General features: G+C 46.0%; 1 protein-coding gene across 1 annotated transcript in view; it reads left to right on the forward strand.

Moving 5' to 3' along the window:
• QRICH2 (glutamine rich 2) overlaps nt 1–24,510 on the forward strand; it is a gene marked incomplete at its 5' end in the record, with an annotated part of 70,458 nt that overhangs the window by 11,383 nt on the left and 34,565 nt on the right. The window contains 5 exons of the mRNA XM_083353395.1: nt 1,813–4,402; nt 5,720–5,814; nt 16,153–16,253; nt 18,706–18,820; nt 22,199–22,444. Coding sequence (XP_083209521.1) covers nt 1,813–4,402; nt 5,720–5,814; nt 16,153–16,253; nt 18,706–18,820; nt 22,199–22,444 — 3,147 coding nt within the window. The remainder of the gene's footprint in view (nt 1–1,812; nt 4,403–5,719; nt 5,815–16,152; nt 16,254–18,705; nt 18,821–22,198; nt 22,445–24,510) is intronic.

Consider the following 24,510-nt stretch of genomic DNA (forward strand, 5'->3'; position numbering starts at 1 on the left):
CATACCCAATTCCTGCAACCATTCTTCGTATGTTTTACCCCCCAGTCCTCTAATCATCTTTGTTTGACACCCCTGTTCTAGATTCTCAACATCTTTTTTATATCATGGTAACCAAAACTGGATGCAATATTCCAAGTATAGTCTTACCAAGGCTTTATAAAGTGGTATTAACACTTCATATTCTGGATCGAAGCTGTTGTACTTTAATTAATCTCTTGTTAAGACTTCTATGGTCTATATAAGCAGATGTCATTAACATTAACAGATCTGTCCAGATAGCTTGAACTCGTAGAAACACCTTTTATATAGAAATACCTTTATTGCATGTAGAATCGAATACAATAGGTGGATGCATTCAGATGGTGTTCGTACAGCATTTCCAAGATATTCCCAAGGTGTCCCCAAGGTTAGAAAATGGTAATATTCCCAGGATCTGCATATTGAGTTTGCTTGGTATCACATGTCTACTCTAATGGAGAATGAACTCTCTCAGGACCAAGGAGGAGGAAGTCCATCCCAGAAAGGGGAGGGGAAAGGAAATACATCATAGGGTAGGAGGGTCTGACTGCCCACATTATGATTTCTCCACACAGCCACGTGGTGACAGCACACTTCACATAATGTTGATTCTGTAACTCTGATAATGTAGCCTAGGACTGCATTGGCTTTTTTGACGGTGGCAGCACACTGCTGGCTCATATTTAAGTGATTGCAAGATTGCAGATCCCTCTTGCAGTTAGTTGCTACTGTTGAACCAGATAATATGGTTTAGTTTAGTTTAGGCATCATCAAGTTTATTCACCTGAATTTTAACCATATAGGCACTAAACCTACCCTGTTAATTCTCCTTTTCTATTCATTTTTCTTGCTGAAAGTATATCCTTGCTATATTCCTCTGTAGAAATCATCCTACTGAGATGCTGTTATATCTAGAAATTATGTTTGCTTTCTTGAGGGAAGAATTCAAAGACAACTTGTTTATTTATCATACAGAGAGCATTAGTGTATAGATAATGAATGAGTATAAATGCAGTTTGTCCTTCTGTCACCATTTCAGATGCCCTCCTACTTCTGCTGTGGATGTATACAAGTTTATGGATACTTTTAATGAATACTATTGCATTTAGAGAGGTTTTCACTGGAGATGTAATTTTCTTTTCAAACAAGTTTTGTTGATGGCTTAAAGCAGGGGTCTTCAAACTTGGCCCTTTTATGACTCAGTGTGCCTGGTTGAGGAATTCTGGGAGTTGAAGTCCACAAGTCATAAAAGGGCCAAGTTTGAAGACCCCTGGTTTAAAGGAAAGGTCACCTGTTCAAGTCAATACATTCTCCGATTGGTGTGACAGTTACTATCCCATTTCGTTTTGGGTAAATTAAAGACGTGAAAATATATCGCTTGAGAGACATCCTGTCACATCATTATTCCACTTTTCCCCTGAGGAGTTTAGGGTAGCCATTTATTCTCACAACAGCTCTGCAAAAATGAGTGAGGCTGTGGTAAAGTAACTGAGCTACCGGAAGCCAGGTTGATCAGGGACTCTGCTTCTTGGTCTGAACTCTCAAATCAGTTTTATTCATCTGTGACCAAGGATCAAAAGCCATGCCAAATTCTGTCTGAAATTGTTCACGTTCTCTAATTATGCACCAGCATTGTTTTTAATCACTTCGGGCTATAATATTTTTGTCAGTGATAGAAAATTGCATTTTTAAAAAATACAACTAATCTTGCCCCATGTGTTATGTTTTTAGTAATCAAATTTTTGTTCTCTTTCACCTGTTATTAAATCTATCCCCTTTCCATTTTCCTTTTAGGAGACAAGTCCAGTCCAACACTCTCCAACTGATTCAACCTCACTAGAAGGCAAAACTGTGGGATCTCAGCCTGGCACTGTTGCCCAGAGAACAGAAGGAGGCCAGAGCCCACCAGCTAGATTACCAGGAGCTCAGGCAGGAGCACCAGGGGCTCCAAGTGGAGCAGCTGTCCCTGGAACACTGCCAGGCATTGCTGGGGTTCCAGGACCATTTGCACCTCAATTTGGAGCACCTGGAACTTATCCTGGAGCACCTGGAACCCAGGCTCCCTTTCCTGGAGCACCTGGGACTTATCCTGGGGCACCTGGAGCCCAGGCTCCCTTTCCTGGAGCACCTGGGACTTATCCTGGGGCACCTGGAGCCCAGGCTCCCTTTCCTGGAGCACCTGGGACTTATTCTGGGGCACCAGGAGTCCAGGTTCCCTTTCCTGGAGCACCTGGGACTTATCCTGGGGCACCTGGAGTCCAGGCTCCCTTTCCTGGAGCACCTGGGACTTATTCTGGGGCACCTGGAGCCCAGGCTCCTTTTCATGGAGCACCTGGGACCTATCCAGGGTCCCAGGGTCCCTATCCTGGTATACCTGGGGTTCAACCTGCATATCCTGGGGTTCCAGAGGCCCATCCTGGAGGTCCTGGAGCCCATCCTGGAGGTCCTGGAGCCCCCTATCCTGGAGCACCTGGGGCCCAGCCTGGAGGTCCTGGAACCCAAGAACCATATCCTGGAGCAGCTGGGGCACCTGGAGCCCAGCCTGGAGGTCCTGGAGCCCAGGCACCATATCCTGGGGCCCAGCCTGGAGGTCCTGGGGCCCAGCCTGGAGGTCCTGGGGCCCAGGCACCATATCCTGGGGCACCTGGGGCCCAGCCTGGAGGACCTGGAGCCCAAGGACCATACCCTGGACCACCTGGAGCCCAGCCTGGAGGACCTGGAGCCCAAGGACCATACCCTGGTCCACCTGGGGCCCAGCCTGGAGGACCTGGAGCCCAAGGACCATACCCTGGACCACCTGGAGCCCAGCCTGGAGGACCTGGAGCCCAAGGACCATACCCTGGTCCACCTGGAGCCCAGCCTGGAGGACCTGGAGCCCAAGGACCATACCCTTGTCCACCTGGGGCCCAGCCTGGAGGACCTGGAGCCCAAGCACCATATCCTGGGGCACCTGGGACCCAGCCTGGAGATCCTGGAGCTCAAGGACCATATCCTGGAGCACCTGAGGCCCAGCTTGGAGATCCTGGAGCCCAAGGACCATATCCCGGAGCACCTGGGGCCCAGCCTGGAGGTCCTGGAGCCCAAGCACCATATCCCGGAGCACCTGGGGCCCAGCCTGGAGGTCCTGGAGCCCAAGCACCATATCCCGGAGCACCTGGGGCCCAGCCTGGAGGTCCTGGAGCCCAAGCACCATATCCCGGAGCACCTGGGGCCCAGCCTGGAGGTCCTGAAGCCCAAGCACCATATCCCGGAGCACCTGGGGCTCAGCCTGGAGGTCCTGGAGCCCAAGCACCATATCCCGGAGCACCTGGGGCCCAGCCTGGAGGTCCTGGAGCCCAAGCACCATATCCCGGAGCACCTGGGGCCCAGCCTGGAGGTCCTGGAGTCCAAGCACCATATCCCGGATCACCTGGGGCCCAGCCTGGAGGTCCTGGAGCCCAAGTGCCCTATCCTGGAGCACCTGGGACCCAGCCTGGAGATCCTGGAACCCAAGCACCCTATTCTGGAGCACCTGAGGCCCAGCTTGGAAGTCCTGGAGCCCAGACTCCATATTCTGATGCATCTGGAGCTGAAGCCCCATATTCTGAGGTTTCAGGGGCCCAACCTGGGGCTCCTGGGGCCCAGATTCCATATCCTGGAGCCCAGCCTGGTTTTTCTGGGGCCCAACATGGAGTTTCAGAAGGCCAACCACCCTATCCTGGAGCACCTGGTGCTCATGCTCCATATCCAGGGGATCCAGGGGTCCAACCTGGTGCTCCTGGAGCTCAGCCTGGTGTTCCTGGGGCCGAGCCTGGAGTTCAGTCATCTTATCCTGCACTATCTGGGGTCTATCCTGGGGTACCTGGGGCACAAGCTCCATATCCTGGTGTTCCAGGGGCCCAACCTGGTGCTCCTGGGATCCAGCCTGGTGTTCCTAGGATTGAGGCAGAGTATCCTGGTGCCCCTGGCCTTCAGCCAGTCTACCCTGGAGTTTTAACTGGGACACAACCCGGATATCCTGGTGCCCCTGGAATCTATCCTGTAGTCCCAACTGGATATCCTGGCCAGCCTGAAGTGCCCAGGCTCTTTCCACCTGGATATCAACATCCTGCCTTACTTGCTGCTCCAGCAGATCAGTTGACTGTGCAGCCTGTGCTAGGTGTTGGAGCTATACCTCCATCATCTCCTCTCCTCCCCTCGACCACTCCTATGGGGTATTCTGAGACTCCTTCCTCTTCGGCCAGTTCGCCTCCAGCTCGCTATGCAGAGACCCTGGATGCCCTGCGCTCCCTTTCCCAGCTGAATGACCTCTACCAAACTCTCAGAGACCAGATCGCCATGCTGGACTACTACAAGTGTGGCCATTCTGATCTCCGCCGGCTACAGGACTTCCTCACTGATGCACGTACGGACTGCATGTGCATGTAACTCCCTTTACCCCATGTTATAATAATTCCTTCATCGAAACCTATCTGGTACCCCAAGAACACAATGTGAAGAAGACGGAAGTATCAATAAAACTAGGGCAGTGATGGTGAACCCTTTGGGCTTGGCATGTCAAAATTTCAGAAAATGCCTAATTTGACTGCTGGCATGTCATCCCCTCCTACTCCCCCACAACTAAAAAAGAACAAATATCTTCCCCTCCCCCATCTAGCCATCCCAAACTGCAGCGTTCAGTCATAGTGCTGAGGCTGGCCCTGAAATAAAGGTCTGGGCCTTGACTTCAGTCCTAGCGCCACCATTGCCATTCAAAATGGCCGTGATTGCCCCTGCAGCACAGCACTTTCTGGGATCTACCATGCTCTGTTTACCTTACCTGTTCTCTTTCTGCTGACAGGCCCTGCAGCCTGTGTGAGGTTGCTCCTGGTTGCACAAGGCCTTCATTTTTGAAGCGGCATTGGACAATTCTCTTCCATGGCCTCTGCACCCTCCAGAAATCACACAAAAGCACTTCCCGTTCACACAATTTTGGAATGCTCTGGAGGCTGCACAAGAGCATGGGCAATTTCTGGAGGCTGTACAAGAGCACACCCTGTTCTCCCACAGCCTCCACAAATCAGACAAGAATGGGGTATGTTTTTGAGAACTGTTGGGTGTTGGTGAACGCTGGTATGTCCTCAAAACTGTTGTGGCACGGTCACCTTGGACACACATGTCACAGGTTTGCCATCACTGACCTAGAGATTGTTGAAGTATTTCTGAAAAGCAAAGTTGTCTTCATCATCATTCCATATATTTTGTGGGAGCAGAGGCGTGGTGAGGTCAGCATTTTTTTAATCACAAGAGGCCAGGATCCTTTTGAAGGGATGAATCTCAAAGTATTGATAAAAAGGAAAGAGCCCAAGAAAAAGCTCATCCACACTTACCCCTTTTCGTGGGAACACTGCACTAACATTTTCTCTTAAGAAGGGGCCTCACAATGTAGCCTTTGTGTTGTTGCCAGCCCACTGCTTAAGTAATTTAAAGTCACTACCAGCCTGATTCCCATTCTCAAGGATGGGAGGAAATTACATTTCTAGGGCTATATAGATGAGCTCAAAGATTTAGCCTGTTCTCAAGTCATGAAGAATGCTACTACTACTTTAGAACAGAGGTGTGGAAAGGAGCAGAACTTTGAAAAGATGGGGAATGGTACAATGGGCAAGGGCGTGGGTGATTATATATTATTTTGTTGCAAGATCTGCCTCTCATAGCTTTTTTCCTCCTTGTTTCTCGATAGTTTATAAGACCTTTGCTACCATTCCACCTAATCTGTCAGAACAACTTAATGCTATGCGTTCCTTGGAAGAAGACTTCAAGTCTGAGAAAGAGGTGGTAAGTGAAGAAGGGGAATCAGGCTGTGAGAATGGCTGCTTTCAGATTTTCCAGGGAGATGGTGGCTTAGAAGGCTAACTAGAACGTGGGCTGCAGCTGAATGACTCATTGTTTAAAGTGCTTTATTAAGTACAGGTAGTCCTTGGCCTACCAGAGTTCATTTAATGACCATTCAAAGTTAGAACGACGCTGAAAAAAGTGACTTATGACCATTTTTCACAGTTGCAACCTTTGTAGCATCCCCATGATCATCTGATCAAAATCCAGATGCTTGCCAACTGGTTCATACTTACGAAGTTTGTGGTGGCCCAGCATCATGTGATCACCTTTTGTAATCTTTTGAGAAGCAGAATCAATGGGGAAACCAAATTCACTTAACAACCATGTTACTGACTTAACAACTGCAGTGATTAAATTAACAACTGTGGCGAGAAAGGTCGTTAAATGGGGCAAAACTCAACAGATGTCTCACTTAACAACAGAAATTTGGGGCTCAATTGTGGTCGTAATCCTAATGCATTGAATTTTATATTAAAACTAATGAGATTTTTTTTAAAAGTAGGTTGTATCTGTAATCAATAGCTTTCTGTCCTAAATGTATTACGAAGCTCCTTGTAGTCATTTTTGGCTTTATTATCCAGTCTTGTACTGTGATCCCTTTTAATGGAAAGTGAGTTGTTTTTATGCTAAAGTGTTTGGTTTTGAGACCAAGTACAGACAACATTTTGCTGAATATGTCAAGTCACATCCTGATTACTACTTGAAGACATTGCAGGGATCACCAGTTCCTGCTTTGGGTCTCTAAAAATATGGGCCTCAATTACAGCATGTCTAAGAAAGCTACTTGTTTCTGGAGGCAGGCATTTTGTGGAAGACATCCTACCCCCTTTGCATTTCCTATGTGTCCCCTGTGATGTGATGCCATTCTATGCAGCCTGACGCTGCTTTTGATTACAGCTCCTTCTTTTAAAAATGAGCCTTTTTTCCGTTACTAATCTTGTACCAGACAGGTTCTTCTGAGTTTGCAATACTCAAACAGCATTTCAGTCAGGGCAGATTGAGGCAGAAATATTGGACCAACAGAAATTGCATGTTAAGTGACTATGTGTTTTTAATAAGACCTTGTACTGACCAAGATGACAGGAGGGAAGCGAAAGGCAAGGGAGAAAAAGAAAGATACACCCAATTGAATGCAGAATTCGAGAATAGCTAGAAGAGATAAGAATGCCTTCTTAAATGAACAGTGCAAAGAAATAGAAGAAAACAATAGAATAGGGAGGACTAGAAACCTCTTCAAGAAAATTGGAGAGATGAAGGGAATGTTTCATGCAAAAATGGGCATGATAAAGGACCAAAATGGCAGGGACCTAACAGAGGCAGAAGAGATTAAGAAGAGGTGGTGAAATTACACAGAAGAACTATACAAGAACGAGCTTAATGTCCTTGATAACTACGATGAGGTGGTCACTGACCTCAAGCCATACATCCTAGAATGTGAAGTGAAATGGGCCTTAGGAAAGCTGAGCAACAACAAAGCTAGTGGAGGTGACAGTATTCCAGCTGAGCTATTCAAAATCTTAAAAGACGATGCAGTAAAGGTGCTACACTCAATTTGTCAGCAAATTTGGAAAACTCAACAGTGGCCACAGGATTGGAAAAGATCAAAGCCTTGGTGGAGCAGTGGGCTAATGCCTCCTTAAGTAACACCAGCTGCCTGCAATTAGTGCAGGTTCAAGTCCCACCAGGCTCAAGGTTGACTCAGCCTTCCATCCTTCCAAGGTAGGTAAAATGAGGACCCAGATTGTTGGGGACAATAAGCTGACTTTGTAAAAATGCCGCTTGGGTGGCGGGGGGGAAAGCCCTAATAAGCAGGTATATACATAGAATGAAGGCTATTGTTAAGCACATTGTGCTTTAGATTTTAAGCCGCCCTGAGTCTTCGGAGAAGGGCGGGATATAAATGGGATTGCAAAGTCGCGTGGTCGCATAGAGAGACGGACACTTGAGCTGGGTAGTATTTCTTTATTCGGATCTGGAATGAATCTGGGACAAAGGGGTTTGCCTGGTGTTTCTTATACCTGCCCAGGTGAATGATGGCCAATAGAATTAAACCTGGGCTTCCCGCCAGTGCATGTGGCCAATAGGTTTAAACCCTGGCTTCCCTCCAGAGCTGACCACGCCGGGGCTGTCAAACTTGCTCCATCCGGCTTTTCCCGCCTCAGCGGTTATCGCCTGGAGCTGACCAGTCCCCTGCTGCGCTGGCATTTCCTGTGTATGCTAGCAGCATACACTACACCCCTTCCCCCATAGTGAGGACTTTTCCTCTGTCATACCATCTCCAACTATATACACATATTTACAAAACATGGTTACAATGGATACACTTGTTGATCTGTTGCCCCCCTTATGATCGTACATAGTCAGCGAGGTAGCTTGGCGCTTTGTGTGGCCTACTTGACCTTCTTGGTACCTGATCTTCCGGAGGTATGGTGGCGTGGCTATTCATTCCTTCCTGAAGCTCCTGTTGAGGAAGGTTGCTGTGTGTCTGTGTGTGTGATTTGCTGATTCCTGGTGACTGCCTGGTTTCTCTATCAGACTCCTGCCTGTACAGGGGTTGCCATTGCTCCCCCCCAACCATCCTCCTTGGTGAATGTGTTTGTATTGGCTTTTGTGTTGGATCTTCCTCCTCACCCCCCAGTGTGTCCTCTGCCCCCCTTTCAGGAGTCCTTTTCCTCAGTTGATCCAGATGCCTTTTCCACAGGAGTCCCCCCTCCACCCTTACTCTGTAGGAAAGGGGCCCTGTTTGCTCTATAATTTCCCCTGGCACCCATGGATAACCCGTACTGTAGTTCCTGGCCCAAATGAGGTCCCCTGAGGTAAAATGTGTCTTGATGTTGGGGTTCCCCGTGTCTGCGGCTACTCTGTCTGGATGGAGCCTGTCTAACGTTGTGATAAGGCGTCTCCCCCATCTGAGTTCCGCTGGGCTTTTGCCTGTGGCAGTGCAAGGTGTTGCGTGTTGGTGAAGGAGGAATGTGGCTAGTCTTTGCTTCCAATCTCCCTGTACTATGCGCTTGAGTGCATCTTTTGTTGTTCTCACGAATCGTTCTGCCAATCCGTTACTGGCAGGGTGGAAGGGGGCCGAGGTGACGTGTCTAATCCCCAAGGTCCTCAGGAACACCTGGAAATCCGAGGAAGTAAATTGCGTTCCATTATCTGACACGATTACATCAGGCAACCCATGTGTAGCGAATATCCCCCTCAATGCTTGGATGGTCCCTGCTGATGTCATGCTGCTTACAGGTATCACCTCAAGCCATTTTGAATGACTATCCACAACTACCAGAAATGTGTGACCTTGGAATGGGCCAGCATAGTCTATGTGCACCCTGGACCAGGGTGAGTGTGTTTCCTCCCACTTATGGACTGGTGCGTGTGGTTGTTCTGGCCGTGTCCTCTGGCATGTGTAGCAGCCAGCTACCTGTGCTTCTATTTCCTTGTCCAACCCTGGCCACCACAGGTAACTCCTTGCTAAAGCCTTCATTCTTACTATCCCTGGGTGTCCTTCGTGTAGTGATTGGAGAACTCTTTCCCTGAGCCTTGTGGGAATTATGACTCTGTTTCCCCACAAAAGGCACCCTTTGTGGGTGGACAGTTCAAACCTTCTTGAGAAGTAAGCAGTGAACTCTTGCCCAGGTGATTTGTCTTGCCACCCACTACTCACCCACGAATGAACTCTGCTCAGAACCATGTCTTTTGGTGTCTCTGTGGCTATGTCCTTCGCGTTGAGGGGGCATTCTGGCAGTTCTTGGATTGCCAGGATTTGGGCAGCCGGTGCTGGGTCCGGCTCCTTGTCCATTAGGGGCAGTCTGCTGAGACCATCAGCATGCCCCATCTCCTTCCCTGGTCTGTGTATCAATTTACAAGAATATGCAGAGAGGAATAATGACCATCTTAGCATTCTAGGTGACAAAATCTGTGGTGTTTGTTTCTCCGTTGTGAATAGTCCTAATAAAGGTTTATGGTCTGTGAAGATTATGAAATCTCTGCCATACAGGTAATCATGAAATTTCTTTACTCCAGCAACCACTGCCAGTGCCTCCTTGTCTATCTGGGCGTAGTTCCGCTCTGCAGCTGACAGGGTTCTGGAGTAGTAGGCGATGGGAGCCTGAGTTCCATCCACCTTGAGATGGCTGAGCACTGCTCCAATCCCATAAGGGGATGCATCGCACGCAATACAGATTGGCTGATCCTCCCTGAAATGGGTGACAGTGGCATCGCTTGCTAACATGTTTTTTAGTGTTTGGAATGCTTTTGCATGTTTGTCAGTCCATTCCCAAGGCGCTTGCTTGTCAAGTAGCCTATGTAGGGGTTCTGCAATTGAGGCTTTGTGAGGCAGGAATGTGTGGTAGAAATTGAGGAGCCCCAAGAATGCCTGCAATTCAGGCTTGTTTTTGGGAGCAGGGGCTTCTTTGATTGCCCTCACCTTTGATGCAGATGGGTGGATGCCTTGAGCATCTATCCTGAACCCCAGGAATTCTGTTTCTGGGACCCCAATCCTGCACTTCTCCCTTTTGAGTTTGAGACCTGCCCCCCTTAACCTCTCAAGGACCGTCCTTAAACGGGTCGCCAGCACGTCCGGGGAGCTGGCTGCGATCAGGACGTCATCAAAATAAGGACAAACCCCTGGTATTCCTTTAAGCGTCCTTTCCATCACCTCCTGAAATATCCCCGGCGCTACACTAACCCCAAACTGCAACCGGTCTACCCGGAATGCTCCCTTGTGAGTGATGATCGTTTGTGCTCTAGCAGCCCCTGGGTCTACCGGCAATTGCTGATAAGCTTGGGCGAGGTCCAATTTAGCGAACACCGACCCGCCTTGTAGGGACGCTAAGATGCTGCTGACTGCAGGGACTGGATAGGAATGGGCACTTAAAGCTCGGTTTATCGTCCCTTTATAATCAGCGCAGATACGAATTTCCCCATTTGCTTTAATTGGCGTTACGATGGGAGTCTCCCAATCTGCTCCATCCACTGGTGTTAACACTCCCTGGTCTACCAGCTTATCCAATTCCCGCTCTATCTTTGCTTTAATGCGAAAGGAACACGCCTCGCCTTCATCCTTATGGGTTGTACCTGGGGATCTAGTCTAAATGAGATTGGGGGACCCGTGTACTTTCCCAACTGCCCATCGAACACGTCCGCGAATTCCTCGCAGACTGCTTCTAGGGACAAATGGCTCTGTGTTTGATTAATCCCTGTGATTTTGATGCCCAAGGCATTAAACCACCCTAACCCCACAAGGCTAGTCCGCTGGCCCTCGACGACCAACACACTTAATTTACCCTTGAATCCCTTGTACTGCACCCACAACAACGCCTCCCCCCGGATTTTGATCGGTGAATTTTGAAAGTCAGTGAGGGTCAGTCTGGATGTTCTCAAGGGAACCTGTTGACCGCTCCGCTTGCAAATGTCTAAAAACGTTCTGGCGGAGATGATGGATACGGCTGACCCTGAGTCCAGCTCCATCAAGCAGGGGACCCCTTGCAGCTTCACCCTCAGTTTTATTTTTTGGGCTAGCGCCGCAGGAGCCCCTGTTTTGAAAACGCCCGGCCGTCTCGATGTGTGACTCACAGTCAGACCCAACGACCGCTTCCCAGTACCTGTGGCATACTGGAACTCAGCTTCCACCTCATGTAGGCTGTCCCGCTGCTTGCCTCTGCAGACCGCCGCGATGTGCCCCGTTTTCCCGCACGACCGACACTTCGCTGACTTGAAACGGCAGGTAGACCGGGGATGCTGTCCTCCACAGCTTGCACAGCGGGTAGACCGGGAGCCGCTCACGCCACAGCCAGAGCACTGGGTAGACCGGGGCTGTCCGTAACCGCTGTTCTGGGTAGACCGGGAGTTGCAGCCGCAATGCTGGGTAGACCGGGGGAGATTCGCGCTGTGATCGTGAGGCTGGGTAGACCGGGGTCCGTTCGCTCCACATCTGCACTCCTGGTCTCTCTCGCCTGCCGTGGTTGGTCTCGGTTCCTTTCTGTTGTCTCGGTCGGGGTTGAAGGATCGCTGAGGTCGGTTGATGGCATCCACCTCCAGCTCTTCCCCGTCTGCGTCGGTGCCTCTTCTCACCTGGTGGATGGATCCGCCCTCCCTCGTCTCGGGCTCCTCGGCTGCATCCCAGGCTATGAGTTCGTCTTGGACATCCCTCAGGGTCAGTTTCTGCTTAGCAAAAAGTTTCTGGCACAGCTTCCTGTCCCTCACCCCGCAAACGAGCCGATCCCGCAGCCTAATTTCTAGATTTTCGAAATTGCAGAGGCGAGCTGCCAGCCTCAGAGCTGCCATATACTGTTTGGCAGACTCACCTGGTCGCTGATCCCGTTTTTCAAAACGATACCGCCAGGCGATCTCGGACGTCTCGGGCTTGAAATGTTCAGACAGTTTCGCCAGCAATTCGTTGTAGCCGACGGAGTGGATGTCATCGGGTGCGCAGAGGCCGACCGCCAGCTGGTAGGTTTCTGTGCCGCAGCTGCAGAGCAGTACCGCCGCTCTCTGCCGGTCCTCCTTCACCCCGTTCGCCCTCAGGTAGCATTCTATCTGCCCCACGAAAGCTTCCCACTCCTCAGGGCGGCCGCTATTGAAAAGGGGATACTGACCCAGTTGTGTCATCTTGTCGTCTCGGTTGTCCTGCGTCTGGATCCGGGGCTGCCGATTGGATTCTGTCCGTGGCTAGCGTTGTCCGGTGCAGGATCCCACCCTCGTCGCCAGTGCAAAGTCGCGTGGTCGCATAGAGAGACGGACACTTGAGCTGGGTAGTATTTCTTTATTCGGATCTGGAATGAATCTGGGACAAAGGGGTTTGTCTGGTGTTTCTTATACCTGCCCAGGTGAATGATGGCCAATAGAATTAAACCTGGGCTTCCCGCCAGTGCATGTGGCCAATAGGTTTAAACCCTGGCTTCCCTCCAGAGCTGACCACGCCGGGGCTGTCAAACTTGCTCCATCCGGCTTTTCCCGCCTCAGCGGTTATCGCCTGGAGCTGACCAGTCCCCTGCTGCGCTGGCATTTCCTGTGTATGCTAGCAGCATACACTACAGGGATTTAAAAAAAAGTTTACATTCCAGTTCCAAAGAAAGGCAGTGCCAAAGAATGTTCAAACTATCGCACCATTGCACTCATTTCACATGCTAGTAAAGTTATGCTTAAAATCCTACAAGCTAGACTCCAGCAGTATGTGGATTGAGAACTACCAGAAGTACAGGCAGAATTTTGAAGAGGCAGAGGAACTAGAGATCAAATTGCCAACATACACTGGATGATGGAGAAAGCTAGGGAGTTCCAGAAAAACATCTACTTCTGCTTCATTGACGATGCTAAAGCCTTTGATTGGATCACAACAAACTGGCAAGTTCTTAAAGAGATGAGAGTACCAGACCATCTTATTTGTCTCTTGAGAAACCTATATGCAGGTCAAGAAGCAACAGTGAGAACTGGACACAGAACCACTGATTGGTTCAAAATTGGGAAAGGAGTCCAGCAAGGCTGTATACTCTCACCCTGTCTGTTTAACTTATATGCAGAGCACATCATGAGAAAGGCAGGCCTAGATGAATCAAAAGTTGGAATTAAGATTGCCGGGAGAAATATCAACAACCTAAGATATGCAGATGATACCACTCTAATGGCAGAAAGTGAAGATCAACTAAAGAGCCTCTTGTTGCGAGTGAAGAAGGAGAGTGCAAAACCTGGGTTGAAATTAAACATTAAGAAAACCAAGATCATGGCATCCCGCCCTCTCAATTCCTGGCAAATAGATGGGGAAGAAATGGAGGTAGTGACAGATTTTATTTTCCTGGGCTCCAAGATCACCGCAGACAGGGACTGCAGCCAAGAAATTAAAAGACGCTTGCTCCTGGGGAGGAAAGCCATGGCAAATCTAGACAGCACACTAAAAAGCAGAGACATCACCCTGCCAACAAAAGTGAGTATAGTCAAGGCTATGGTCTTCCCAGTTGCAATGTATGGCTGTGAAAGTTGGACCATAAGAAAGGCTGAGCGCCAAAGAATTGAAGCCTTTGAACTGTGGTGCTGGAGAAGACTCCTGCGAGTCCCTTGGACTGCAAGGCGATCAAACCGGTCAGTCCTAGAGGAGATCAACCCTGACTGCTCTTTAGAAGGCCAGATCCTGAATTTGAAACTCAAATAGTTTGGCCACCTAATGAGAAAGAAGGACTCACTGGAGAAGAGCCTAATGCTGGGAAAGATTGAGGGCAAGAGAAGAAGGGGACGACAGAGAATGAGGTGGCTGGATGGAGTCACTGAAGCAGTAGGAGTGAGCTTAAATGGACTCCAGAAGCTGGTAGAGGACAGGAAGGCTTGGAGGAATGTTGTCCATGGGGTCACGATGGGTCGGACATGACTTCGCAACTAACAACATTGAGCAAGATCATAAATTCACCTAGTTTAATATTGTCTGCTCCACTTGGTAGCAACTCTCAGCTTTACCAGCTGTGCCTGGAGATGCCAAAATCTGAAGCTGGAATCTCCTGCATAGGTTGTCTTCTAGCAACAGATCTGATTTTCACCTTCCTTTTCTGGCTTCTGCTGTTGCCCTTGTGCATCAAGAGTAGAGCGGTGAGGACAGACAGCAGCTGGGCTTGCCATGCCCAATTTTCCACACTCTGCTTTCCCATTGGGCTATATAAAGATTCCATTTTATTCCTGATGAAAATTTTTGAGAATAATCATTCTAAAACCTGATTGATCTGTTTATGTTGTCTGTTTTGGAGAGCTGAGTCAATTGCTCTTTGCTTTTAACTGCTCTGAATTTGTTAGCATTCCAAGATAATCCAGATATGAAGCATGGCTAGAATTATTAATTCTGCCTTAAGTGTAAGGTCGTATTAACAGAATTTTGTAAGCCTGAAAGTACCCCTCCCTTCCTTCACTTCACTCTTTCAAAAACTAAGGAAGTCCTTTCTGAAATGATTTCACCACCCCTGCTCTTTCAGTCTCAAATTTTGTTTTTCAGACCATTGTTTAGGCCACGGGTGTCAAACTCACAGCGTCACGTGACACGTTGCCACGTATCACAATTTTTTTTTTGCATTGCCGGAGCTGGGGTGGGCGGGGCCTCTGCATGATGCAACCGGCCCGTGGGCCAGCAGTTTGACACCCCTAGTTTAGGCTATAGCTCTTCCTCCTATCTCCCAAGGTCATTCTCAGTTACCATTATAGATTTATTAGATATCACAGCAAGGCTGGCATTTTCCGTTGAACCACTGCAGATAATCCATTGTCCCTTTGGCAAGAGATTTTTGCCTGATTCCACTTCCTAGACTTAAATAAATAAGCTGATCATAACATCTATTATAGAGTTTCAGCATCTTGTTTCCACACCGGGGAAAGAAATGCTAGCAGTTTATTTTCTTTTTGTGTAAAATGAAGGTAAGCAGATTTTTGAGACTGATAATACTTCAAGGGCTGGGATGGACATTGATTGAATTATGGAATGGGATTGTGCACTTCTTCTGGTCGGTCAGTCACCTCAAGGAAAAGAGAATGAACACTGGCTGACTCTTGTGTTTGCAGATGATTGCAGATTGGTTTCAGACTTTGGGGAGTTGCAAAAAAACTACTTTTATGTAAACGTATCTTCCGTCTAGCACAGTTGGAAGCATGTGGTTCTAATTTGTAGTTAGGCATTTTGCATGTATTTGAACTATAGGCCATTCTAGAATAGGTTACCATCATCCTTGACTCATTGGATATCCTCCCAGATGGCTAGGAATAACTTCCCTTTTTGGCTAGCAGTTGTAAAAATTATAATCCAACATATCTACAGGTTGTCAGACTGAAGGCTGTAGAACAGCTGCAGTCTGTGGAACTGTGCTGTGCTTTGGTAGTATTTTGGAATGCAATGGAGCATGAACACAGCATCAGTCAGAAATTTATTAAAGGAGCTATGTGATTCTTCCAGGTTCATGCTGCTGCTGCTGCTGCTAGAGAGAAACTTCACTCACAATCCAGCAATCTTGCACAGCTCCTTTAATAAATCATAGACAGCTGCTGGGATCTGAAAGCATCTCTTTCAGATCAAATCCAAAGCTTTGCCCAACCCCAGGTATTTATAATATTTCATTTATTTCTACATAGGCAAACAGAGTCTATGAGGGGTCTCATCCATTTATCTACCTCAAGACTTCTTTGCTTCAACAAAGATCTGTGCTGCCCCCTTTTCTCCCACAGGACGTTTTATTCTATACAGGAGTTTTGTCATTTGAGTTGTTTGTGGCAAACCTGACTTCTAAACATTACTTTTCCCTCCAATTGTGTTTCTAGTTAAGGAGGATTCAGAATGCAATTGAAGGAGAATCACCGGGAGAAGAGGCATTGAAAATAGAAGGAGCTAGTCAGATCACCTTGCAAATAGGTTATCTCAGGTAAAAAAAACTAGAAAGCACTAGAAGAGATGGTATTGCGGGTGGGCCAAGCATGTTTATTTCACTGATACTCTTAAGATCTTGCTAAATATAGTAAATGGCAGGCAATCTATCATATGCATGCTGTGCTTGCTACAGGAAGAAAAGGAAGAGATCTTTATTCTGAAAAACTGTGTAAGAAAGTATTGAAAGGTTACAAAAGTACATGGCAAACCTCAACCTAATTATTATCTCCCAAGGAAGTGAATGACTTTTTTAAAGTAAAATGCGCAAAGCTGTTTGAAACTTAATTTGATGCTTTGTTGCCAATTTGGGGCAGAGATGCTTTGCATTAGTCTTGACTTTGGAGGCAAGATTTCAGAAGTGGTTTGCCATTGCCTCCTTCCTAGGGCTGAGAGAGAGTGACTGGCCCAAGATCACTCAGTTAGCTTTGTGCCTCAGGCAGGACTAGAACTAAGAGTCTCCTGGTTTCTAGCCTGTAAACCACTATACCCGTCTGGCTCTCTCAATTATGAAATATTCTGATGTCAGATTTCTTTGACTGCTCATTGTTTTGGAAATGTCATTGTTTTTGCTATGGCTTTTCTGACAGATATAAACAGAAAAGCCCTGTCTAGCAGAGATTTCAGTTGCATTCATTAGAAAACATAGATTAATGATTTTTAAAAAAATCTGTAATTTTTCCTCAGAAAGATATTGGACATGGTCGTCCTTTCAGTTGCCTTTTCAAAAACAGCCAACCTATAACCCTTGGTCAATACCTCATGATGCTGGTTGCTAAGTTACCCACAGGGTCAAAATAATCAAAATGGCGATCACTCAGTTGATTCTCCACCAAGAGTTTTGGTAGTGTAGGCACAATTACTATTATGATTTTTTGACACATTTTCTGCAGACGCCTTACAGGGAGGTGATGCATAAGCAAAGATTTTGTAGTGTAATTTTAGCAAAATCAATTGATGGTGTCAAAGCAGCATTTTAAACATTTCCATGCCGTCCTTCATTATAAGAACACAGCATTGCTCATATTTGAAAATAGATTAAATATAGCAATATAACAAAACTGTTAGTGTAGCTTGCAGAGTGTGAAAATGCATTTGAATATGTTACTGGCCTGTGCTTCATTGTAATTTGTTTAACCACTACACAAATGGGATTTCCGATTAAATTGTACTAGAAAATGGGAGATCAGGAGTTCTAGTCCCTGCTTAGGCATGGAAACTAATTGGGTGATGAGGAAAAATAGTAGGAGGAAACATTTATTTTATTTCTACAAAATAAGAGTGGTACATAAATCTCATAAATTAATAACCATGGCCTACTGAATAAACTGTAGTTGGTTTGGTTGATAGATGTTAACGACAGACAAGCATACTGGTCTATTCTGATATGAGAAGCTAACCATTCTAACTGGGCTGTTTCTCATTTAAAGACACATTTTGTAAGGGCTTCCACCTGAAAAAAATGGAAGTTATTTGTTGGGCAGAGGGGAATTGGAACCACGTCTGGGAGTTAGCTGAGATCAGCAAAGGAGTTTTTCTTCTAGTCATAGCAAGTAGCTGGTTTCCTTGGTTGATACCCTTCCTGAACTAAAGCCCCAAGCCTAGATAATGAAATTTATGGATGTTGCTTACTTCCATTTTCAGAGCAACATGTACCGGTAAATGAACAAAAATGTAACATGTAATTATGTAATTTTGACTTCACTGGATGGCATATATGCAGGTACATGACAAAAATGCTTTTATTAAAAAGCATGCATTTTACCAAGGAGATTCAGCATAAAGATCTGGTTACATAGCATCTGCTGTCACATGTAGTTAGGGCAGGGTTAGGGAACCTTGGCTTGGTCTGACTTGTGGACTTCAATACCCAGAATTCCTGAACCAGCCATGCTGACTCAGGAATTCTGGGAGTTGAAGTCCACAAGTCATAAAAGAGCCATGCTTGCCTACCCCTGAGTTAGGGCATGAGCAATAACTCCCTCTTTCTTGGCCCCCAAATGGGAAGAATTGTGGTGATCACCTCATACCACATGGCTCTTGTGGCCAGGTGCTTATCACGGTATTGGGGTGTTTTTGCTGTGGGGAATTGATTCATGTGATATAGAAGCAAAAGACGTAAAAAAAAATCAAGAAGGGTTTCTGGCTCAAAGCCTGTGTAGGTATTTAATCCAGTTTATTACCTGCAGATGATCTGTCCTGCTCATCTGCCCTCGCAATTTTATAGAAAGCAGAAATGTTTGAAGCATTTTGCATTTCCAGGTGACATCACTAAACACTTAAGGATACCTCCATCCTATCTGCAGGAAAATTCAAGAGAAGGGAACAAGGCAAATTTGCTGATCTACCCTTGAAACCATATATTAGTTTCTATAGTGGACAAAGTACACATATATATGTCATATGCTCCAAAAAAATGACACTTCTTTTTTGTTGGTTTTGTGATGCAGAGCAACAGTGCAGGATATAGAGAAAGAGCTCAAGGAGCTGAGACTGAAACAAGATACGGGGAAAGCCACATTGGAGCAATCAATGACAGACAGTGCCTATTACCTCCAGGAGCAGGTCAGCAAATGAACTCAGGATGTGTTGAGATCAGAATGTCTTTAGCTAATCTAAACAACAACAACAAAGAACCCAAGTAACTGGGAAAAGCACTCTGTGTGTGTGTGTGTGTGTGTGTGTGTGTATAAGACTGCTGTGTCCTTTCTAAAATTTATATTTATTCCTATGTATTGTGGACAAATCCTTTGTTAATGAAAATGTGTTGAATTGGTTGATGTTGTTTCTATAGCTAGTGACCAGAAAGTTGAACGTGCAAGCTAATAAATGAGTCAGGAATGTGGACAAAACTCACAATGTTGTCCACACATTCACAGTGAGAAGCTTGAAATATAAGCAGGAATTGAAGTATCACACAAAAAAGTCAGGCTTGAGAGCCAGTCCAAGATTTGAAAACCAAGACTTTACCAAGTTTGATGTTTCATCTCTTGCTTTACCTTTATGTAGGCACCACGGTCAGTTTTCAGAATTACTGGCTTCCTGAATACCTAACATAGTAATTGACTTATACTGTATGTGCTACCTGACCATACTCAGAAGTTTAAGTCAAGTTTTCTTTGGGATGTTAAATGTCTGAAATGTCTAGAAGTAACTACAAAGTTTGAGAAAAGCATCACAGTACTGTTTATTCCTGGCCACCAAGAATGGGACCCTTAATTTCTTTTGACCTTGGAACAGCCCCTGGAATTTTTCCTAATTTGATGGGGTTTGCAGAGATGGTTTTCCAAGGGAAACCGAATGGATGGCACAAGTTCAAGCAATTCTAAATAAGATCTGAATAAAGCAAAGCTGCCTCTATTTCAGGAGCAATGATTTTCAGCTCTGCATTCATCTTGCAATTAACTAGTAGTTACAAGGTACAGGAATAATGATGCTTTCCTGGTGATTAGCTCACTAGATTTACTTTTTTTCAGCTTGTCTTCAACATGCCCAAAGTCTCATTTACATTGTGGGTAGCTTCTAACTTTCTTGTATTGAGAGAGGTAGGTCAGAATCAGCTTCTGGAATCTGGAGTCCTCCCAATCATGAGTTTGTAACTTGTGCTATCAAGAGGTTGAAAAGGACATCTGGTGGAAATAGGCAAGTTGTGGGAGGGCTCAGCGAAGGGGCAATTTTATTCCTATAATTAAAGAAATTGGCACAGCTTTCCCTCCTTTAATCTCTGGGCTGGCATTTAGGTTTACAGGATTACAATCATAAAGAAAACAAAGTTTATCATATGGGTCCTTTCTGCTTCAGAAAGAAACACCTGGCTAGTGTGTTCTGGTTGTTCCTGCCCATCTAATCTGCCCTTTGTTGCCTTGCAGAGCCTTTATTTCTTGATTTAGAATCATACCCATGGAGTTATTCCTTGAATAAGCTTTTGATCTGCAGCTATTAGCAAGAAGATAATCTTTAGCTCCCCTATGATTAAATGCTTCATTTGCTAATTTCTGCATATCAAGTAGAAGAAGCCAAGCCTTTTGTTCCTGGCTAGTTGGCAAAATATATTGATTTGTTATAGCATGTGCCTCCAATTTGGCACTCTTCAAATGGTTTAAGCCAATGGTTCCCAACCTTTTCTTTACCATGGACCCCCTTTAAATACCTTTTTGTGGCCACGGACCACTAAACACAACATTTCTTCAAGCCTTTGTGGACCCCCCCTGTGACGATATTGCAGCCCCTCAGGGGTCCACAGACCACGTTTGAGAACCACTGATGTAGGCTACGACACCTATCATCCTTAGCCTTCAAGGGAAGTGGAGATTGTTGTCCAGCCTCTCTGGAGAGTGCCATGTTGAGGCTATCCTTTAGGTGTTCAGATCAGTCTGATGGGCAACCCCCATTTTTTCCATTAATCTAGTGTAAACTTTGTTTCCTTTATAACTCCACAATAACATGTTTCATCATTTTGGTGTAATCATGGCTAGCTGCAGATGCCTATGGGAGAACTCCCGTTAAACAGAGTCAAAGCTTGCCCACTGGGAGGTCTGTCTAGCTGCCCTCAAAACTCATTTTGCTCAGGTTCCGCATTGTTGCAGTGGAAGAGGGCTGGGATTTTCAGCAGGAGCAGACTTTTTCTTCCTTGCACTAAGTCCTAAATCACTCCCCAAAGCTCTTTCAATTATTCTCTATTATTTATTTATTATTTATTTATTTATTAAATTTTTATACCGCCCTTCTCCCGAAGGATTCAGGGCGGTGAACAGGGCATATCTTAAAACTACAAAAATACAAAAATTAAAAAAAAGAATTAAATTATTGCCCACAATAAAAACAATAAAAATATATATAAATATTAAAACTCTAAGTGATTCCCCATCAGGCCAGGCCAGCTTGTTCAAATAAATGGGTCTTTAACCCGCGACGGAAGGAGCGGAGATCTGGTGCCATCCGGAGCTCAACCGGCAGCTGGTTCCACAAAGCCGGAGCGCCCACAGAGAAGGCCCTCCCCCTGGGGGCCACCAGCCGGCATTCTCTGACCGGAGGCACCCTGAGGAGGCCCTCTCTGTGGGAACGCACGGGGCGGAGGGGAGTTGACGCCGGCAGCAGGTGGTCCCCGAGGTATTCCGGACCCATGCCATGTAAGGACTTAAAGACCATCACTAAGACCTTGAACCTCACCCGGAAGACAACTGGTAACCAATGCAGCTCGCGGAGCAAAGGTGTAACATGGGAGTACCGGGAAACTCCCAAGACAACTCTCGCGGCCGCATTCTGTACCAGTTGGAGCCTCCGAGTGGTCTTCAAGGGAAGCCCCATGTAGAGAGCATTGCAATAGTCAAGACGAGAGGTCACGAGCGCATAAGTGACCGTACACAGGGCATCCCGGTCCAGATAGGGCTGCAACTGCCGCACCAGGCGAACCTGTGCGAAAGCCCCCCTGGTCACGGCTACTACATGATCTTCTAAGGTGAGCCGTGCATCAAGGAGGACTCCCAAGTTGCGAGCCCTATCTACGGGGGGTAAAGACATATTATTCCCAGGGACAAAATATGTGTGGGAAACCCTCATTAACCTCAGTGGAAGCTGCCTTTGGGAGTTGGGATTTAGTTTCAGGGAAGATCTAGAAACTTTTAAAATGATTATTGATGTATTTAACATTATTATAATGAACCCAAATTCTACCATGGCAAGGTTATTTTAGCTTTATGTATTTTTAGGTTTATCTCAGCTTTGCCTTAACGGGCCAATCCAGATCCGTATATGGTATCCTCCAACCTAGTGTCCCGGAACTAAGAGTGTTGGAACTCCCTCTAAAATAAGCTCACAAAGCTGAGGAAAACGGATTCAGTCCAACAAATTAAAACAGCTGGTTCCTGCCGCTATATGTTAGAGATGAAAACCAGGATTTCCTTTCCAAGAAACCAAACCCCTGCTTTTCTCGCTTGCTCACAGTTAGACAAGCTTAGATCTGTCATAGAGAACATGATGTCCTCCTCGTCAACCTTGCTGTCCATGAGCATGCCACCCATCCCAGAGTCTGGTGCAGCTCAGGTCCAAAGCACGTGCGCAGCCTGCAGCTTAGATGTCAGTGAGAAGGTTAGCCAGTTGTTCAAGCGCTACGAGCAGCTGCAGGACTCGGTCAACAACTTCATGTTGAGGCAGGCAGAAAGCAAGACGAAGAAACCCAAGCAACGTCAGGTAAGGCCAGAAAGAAGATGGCTCAGTCTGCACTTCTTTTCAGTTTTCAACTGGATAGCTTTGTAAACTTCCCACTCAGGGGAGATCGGTGGTGTGGAAATTTAATAAATCAATAGCTAAGGACATGGTAAAATCCTCTCCAAGCTGGACAACAACGGGTGTGCTTTGAGCCACAGTTTGGATAGGGAGGCCTGATTTATTGGAACTTTGTGGAGGTGTGGATGATCTGTCTAGCTCAGTGTAGTGTTTTCTAAGAGTGCCAGATATAGGCATTTGCCAGCTGTGCCTGGAGAAGCCAGGAACTGAAGCTGGGAGCTTTTGTGTGCAGAACATAGTCTTTGCCTCTGAGCTTTATCAAAACCTTTTACCCCCAACGATAGTGGCTGCGTGCTTGCTAGTGGGGAGGGAAATGCTTTGCAGATTCATTCACCTTTCAGGTCATATTATTTACTGACTTGGTCCATGCAGCATGCTAAGCTATCTCTTTTAAACACCAATTTCTTAATAAATCTCAGCCATGGCAGTATTAGTGAGGCTTTCTAAGTACTTTCTCCCTTTGAGGATTTTTTTTAAGCATCCACAAGTTCAGCATGTTGCATGTTTTCTAATATAGTTGCTCAGGAACATAGAACATACCTGTGGAATAATAAAGTTGGAAGGGACTTTGGAGGTCTTCTAATCCAATCCCCTGGTCATGCAAGAGACCCTATACCAGGGGTAGGCAACCTCGGCTCTTTTATGACTCATGGACTTCAACTCCCAGAATTCCTGAGCCAGCCAAGCTGGCTCAGGAATTCTGGGAGTTGAAGTCCATGAGTCATAAAAGAGCCGAGGTTGCCTACCCCTGCCCTATACCATTTGGTTGTCCAGCCTCTTTTTGAAAGCCTCTAGTGAAGGAGCACCCACAACTTCTGAAGGCAAGCCATTCCATTGGTTGATTGGATGTAGGGACTGATGATGTAGGAAGGCACCATTCTTGCCATAGACCTTGTGTGGGGAAATGGAAGTAGATCTGTTTTAACATACTTAATATTTCACGATAAAAGCACAACTGGAATACTTTTAGTATAGAAATTAGCTTTGATAGTTTTGAAAGAGGAACTATAAATATCATACATACCCTTCCTGTTTCAGGAGGGTTTAGTATTTTAGCCACTGAAACTAGCAGGTTCCCAACTTCCCCAAACTGCTTCCTAAGAATCATTTCTAGGATTCAAGTATATCATTTCATTCCTGATTAAACTTGATACTTTTACACAATTTCAATTTAAAAAAAAAAATTCAAACTTTGCTTCATGCAGTTCCATGTCCTTGGCCAGGCTTATCTTAACTTATCATAAGCCTTATGTTACATCATGAAGTTCAGTAAGATTGTTGATATTTGGAATTGCAGCTTATCTCCTGCAACACTCCATTAGTAAGCCTGTTATGCCTTGCTTTGCTTTTGTTCCATTGATTTGTCTGCTATTTTATCTTTAATTTAAAATAGCTGAAGAAATTATGGCAGCAATTATGGCACACAGTTCAACCTTATGCAAGATTTCTGGTTTTGTTCTTAAAAGAGTTTCAGTCTTTTAGAACTGTGTACAGACACGTCTGTTCAAGTGGCCAATTTCCAAGGTCATGAGGGCTTTGTTTTTTTTATTTTATTTTTTTTGAAATTTTATTTTACTCTCTTATTCTTAAGATATTCTTCCAAGGGTGCTTTGAAGGTTGAATTCAGGGACCTCAGTCTGACATAATTACTTTTAGTCAGTGCTTTTTTTGTAAAAGAAAAAGGTGCCGGAACTCACACATGTCATACAACCTGCCTTGCCTACCCTACAAGGTTCCATCCCAAAAAGGTGCCGGAACTCCGTTCTGAGTGTTCTATGAGAAAAAAAGCCCTGCTTTTAGTATCATGTGCTTCTTGAACTTGGATTTTGGCAGAGCATTTAACAATGGAGTTTCCCTCAGTTTCGACTAATGTAATTTTAAGTTGTCACATATGAATCTAAGCCTGAAAGTTGTGAGAATAAGTAGTACCCAAAGAGCATGTCAATGTCCTAGATATAAATCCATCTTCC

The sequence above is a fragment of the Vipera ursinii genome (assembly GCF_947247035.1).
Source record: "Vipera ursinii genome assembly, chromosome: 2".
NCBI lineage: Eukaryota > Metazoa > Chordata > Lepidosauria > Squamata > Viperidae > Vipera > Vipera ursinii.